At 45.0% G+C, this 2,191-nt stretch overlaps 1 protein-coding gene across 1 annotated transcript in view; it reads left to right on the forward strand.

Annotated features, from left to right (window-relative positions):
• LOC107109957 (arf-GAP with Rho-GAP domain, ANK repeat and PH domain-containing protein 1-like) overlaps positions 1–2,191 on the forward strand; it is a gene marked incomplete at both ends in the record, with an annotated part of 57,998 nt that overhangs the window by 38,854 nt on the left and 16,953 nt on the right. Inside the window, one exon of the mRNA XM_015410667.1 lies at positions 2,027–2,144. Coding sequence (XP_015266153.1) covers positions 2,027–2,144 — 118 coding nt within the window. The remainder of the gene's footprint in view (positions 1–2,026; positions 2,145–2,191) is intronic.

Raw genomic sequence — 2,191 nt, forward strand, 5'->3', positions numbered from 1 at the left:
GAGTGTGTCCAGAAGAGGGCAACCAGGATGGTGAGAGGGTTGGAATCCAAGTCTTAGGAGGAAAGGCTGAAAGCGTTGGGTCTGTTTAGCCTGGGAAAGAGAAGGCTTAGAGGGGTCATGATTGCAGTCTTCAGATATTTGAAGGGCTGTCATGTAGAAGATGGAGGGGATCTATTCTCTCTTGCTCTGGATTGCAAGACTAGATTTAATGGGTGGGAATTACAAGGGAGTCGATACCAGCTAAATATTAGGAGAAACTTCCCAACTGTAAGAGTGACTGAGCAGTGGAACAGTCTGCCTCGGGAGGTGGTGGATGCTCCTTCGCTGGATGTTTTCAAGCGGAGGCTGGACGACCATCTTTCGGGTATGTTGTAGGGCTCTCCTTCGGCTCTGCTCTTGCAAAGTGCAGGGGGTTGAACTAGATGACCTGTAAGGTCCCTTCCAACTCTAACATTCTATGATTCTATGATTCTGATTTAAGAGATTGGATTTATATCCCACTCTTCACTGCCCGAAGGAGTCTCAGAGCGGCTTACAAACTCCTCTCCCTTCCCCTCCCCACAACTAGACTAGATGACCTGCAAGGTCCCTTCCAACTCTAACATTCTGTGATTCTATGATTAGATTTATACCCCGCTCTTCACTGCCCGAAGGAGAGCGATTTACAAACTCCTTTCCCTCCCCCTCCCCAGATCAGACACCCTGTGAGGTAGGCGGGGCTGAGAGAGCCCGGACAGAAACTGCTCTTTTTCAATAACAGCTCTGACAGAACTATGGCTTGCCCAAGGTCATCCAGCAGGTGCACGTGGAGGAGTGGGGAATCAAACCCGGTTCTCCCAGATTAGAGTCCGCACACTTAACTACTGCACCAAACTGGCTCCCTAGACCTAGTCACATCATAGTTTAATATTGGCGGTACCCAGTCACCAGAACTTAAATGCAATAGCATGGCACCAATACAGTATATGAACTAGTACTAATCATCTTGAAACTTTGCCTTCAGTACTTCAAGATTGTGATTTTTTTTTAACCATAATATTTTATTGGGTTTCAACATAAAACATATCGAATACATACAGGTTCTCAAGCGTCAATGTAGCAAAAACAACCTGAATAAATCAAGCAGTGTATAAGTGTCCAGCCTCTCTTAAACATATATTGGTAAAAGCGAACTAACAATAACAGTAATGAGTATTTTGCTTTACTGATAGATTCCCAATTAAAAGAATTGAAGGTCAACTTATCAACAATTGGATACCATTTACCAGTTGGTAAATTAATCTATGGCTTTCTAAAGTTTGGGAATATTTTTTATTTGAAACTGTTTCGATTTTTAATACAAATGATCAAAATGAATGTGACCTTCAAGATTGTGATGAATCAACAACAACAGACAAACCTGACGAAGAACATGCAGACGGAATGATTACTAGAATGCCGTTGCTTTTCTCAGTTGTTTTTGTAATAAGTACATTAGATTAGGAGTGTGTGCCTAAGACAAGACCTCATTGTTGCATGTAAATATTTCTACAGAAGTGGCATCGTTCTGAATGTACTTGTGAGCTTCACGGTTAATGCTCAAGTTGTATTTTTGTTAACGAATCGTTCTAAAAATACTTTTAAAATTTCACACTTAGCATAATATAAAAACAGACAAAAACTGCAAAATTATACAAGGTGATTTAGTGTTTTAGTTAGTCTGAGTAGACAAGGCTGACCTCAATGGGCTGACGGTCTGATTCTGCAGACGGCAGCTTCATGTGTTCATATGATAGAGCCTCTGCTCGGCATGCAGAAGGTCCCAGGTTCAATCCCCGGCATCTCCAGTTAAAAGACCAGGAGGTGATGGGAAAGACCTCCCCCATGACGCAAGAGTATTTCAGTTCCCGTTGCTCTTCCACTTTTTACAAGATGGGAGAGCAACCTCTCAGAGGGGAGATGGTTCTGGGCCTCGCAGCGGCCGGGGACCTGGGTCGAGAGCTCGGGGGCTACTGCGGAGGGCTCACGTTCACTTCCCCCCCCCCAGATTCCGGCCACCATGACGGCAGAAGAACTGACTTTTGAAATCTTAGACCGAAGGAAAATCGTCACAAAGGACAAAGATTACTGGAGCTGTTTTGAAGTCAGCGAGCGGGACGAAGCAGGTGAGTGACGTCGGGGCTGCCCCCCCCCCCCCCCCCCCCCCCCCGCC

The sequence above is a fragment of the Gekko japonicus genome, unplaced genomic scaffold (genome assembly GCF_001447785.1).
Source record: "Gekko japonicus isolate JY-2015 unplaced genomic scaffold, Gekko_japonicus_V1.1 scaffold4998, whole genome shotgun sequence".
In the NCBI taxonomy this organism is placed as follows: domain Eukaryota; kingdom Metazoa; phylum Chordata; class Lepidosauria; order Squamata; family Gekkonidae; genus Gekko; species Gekko japonicus.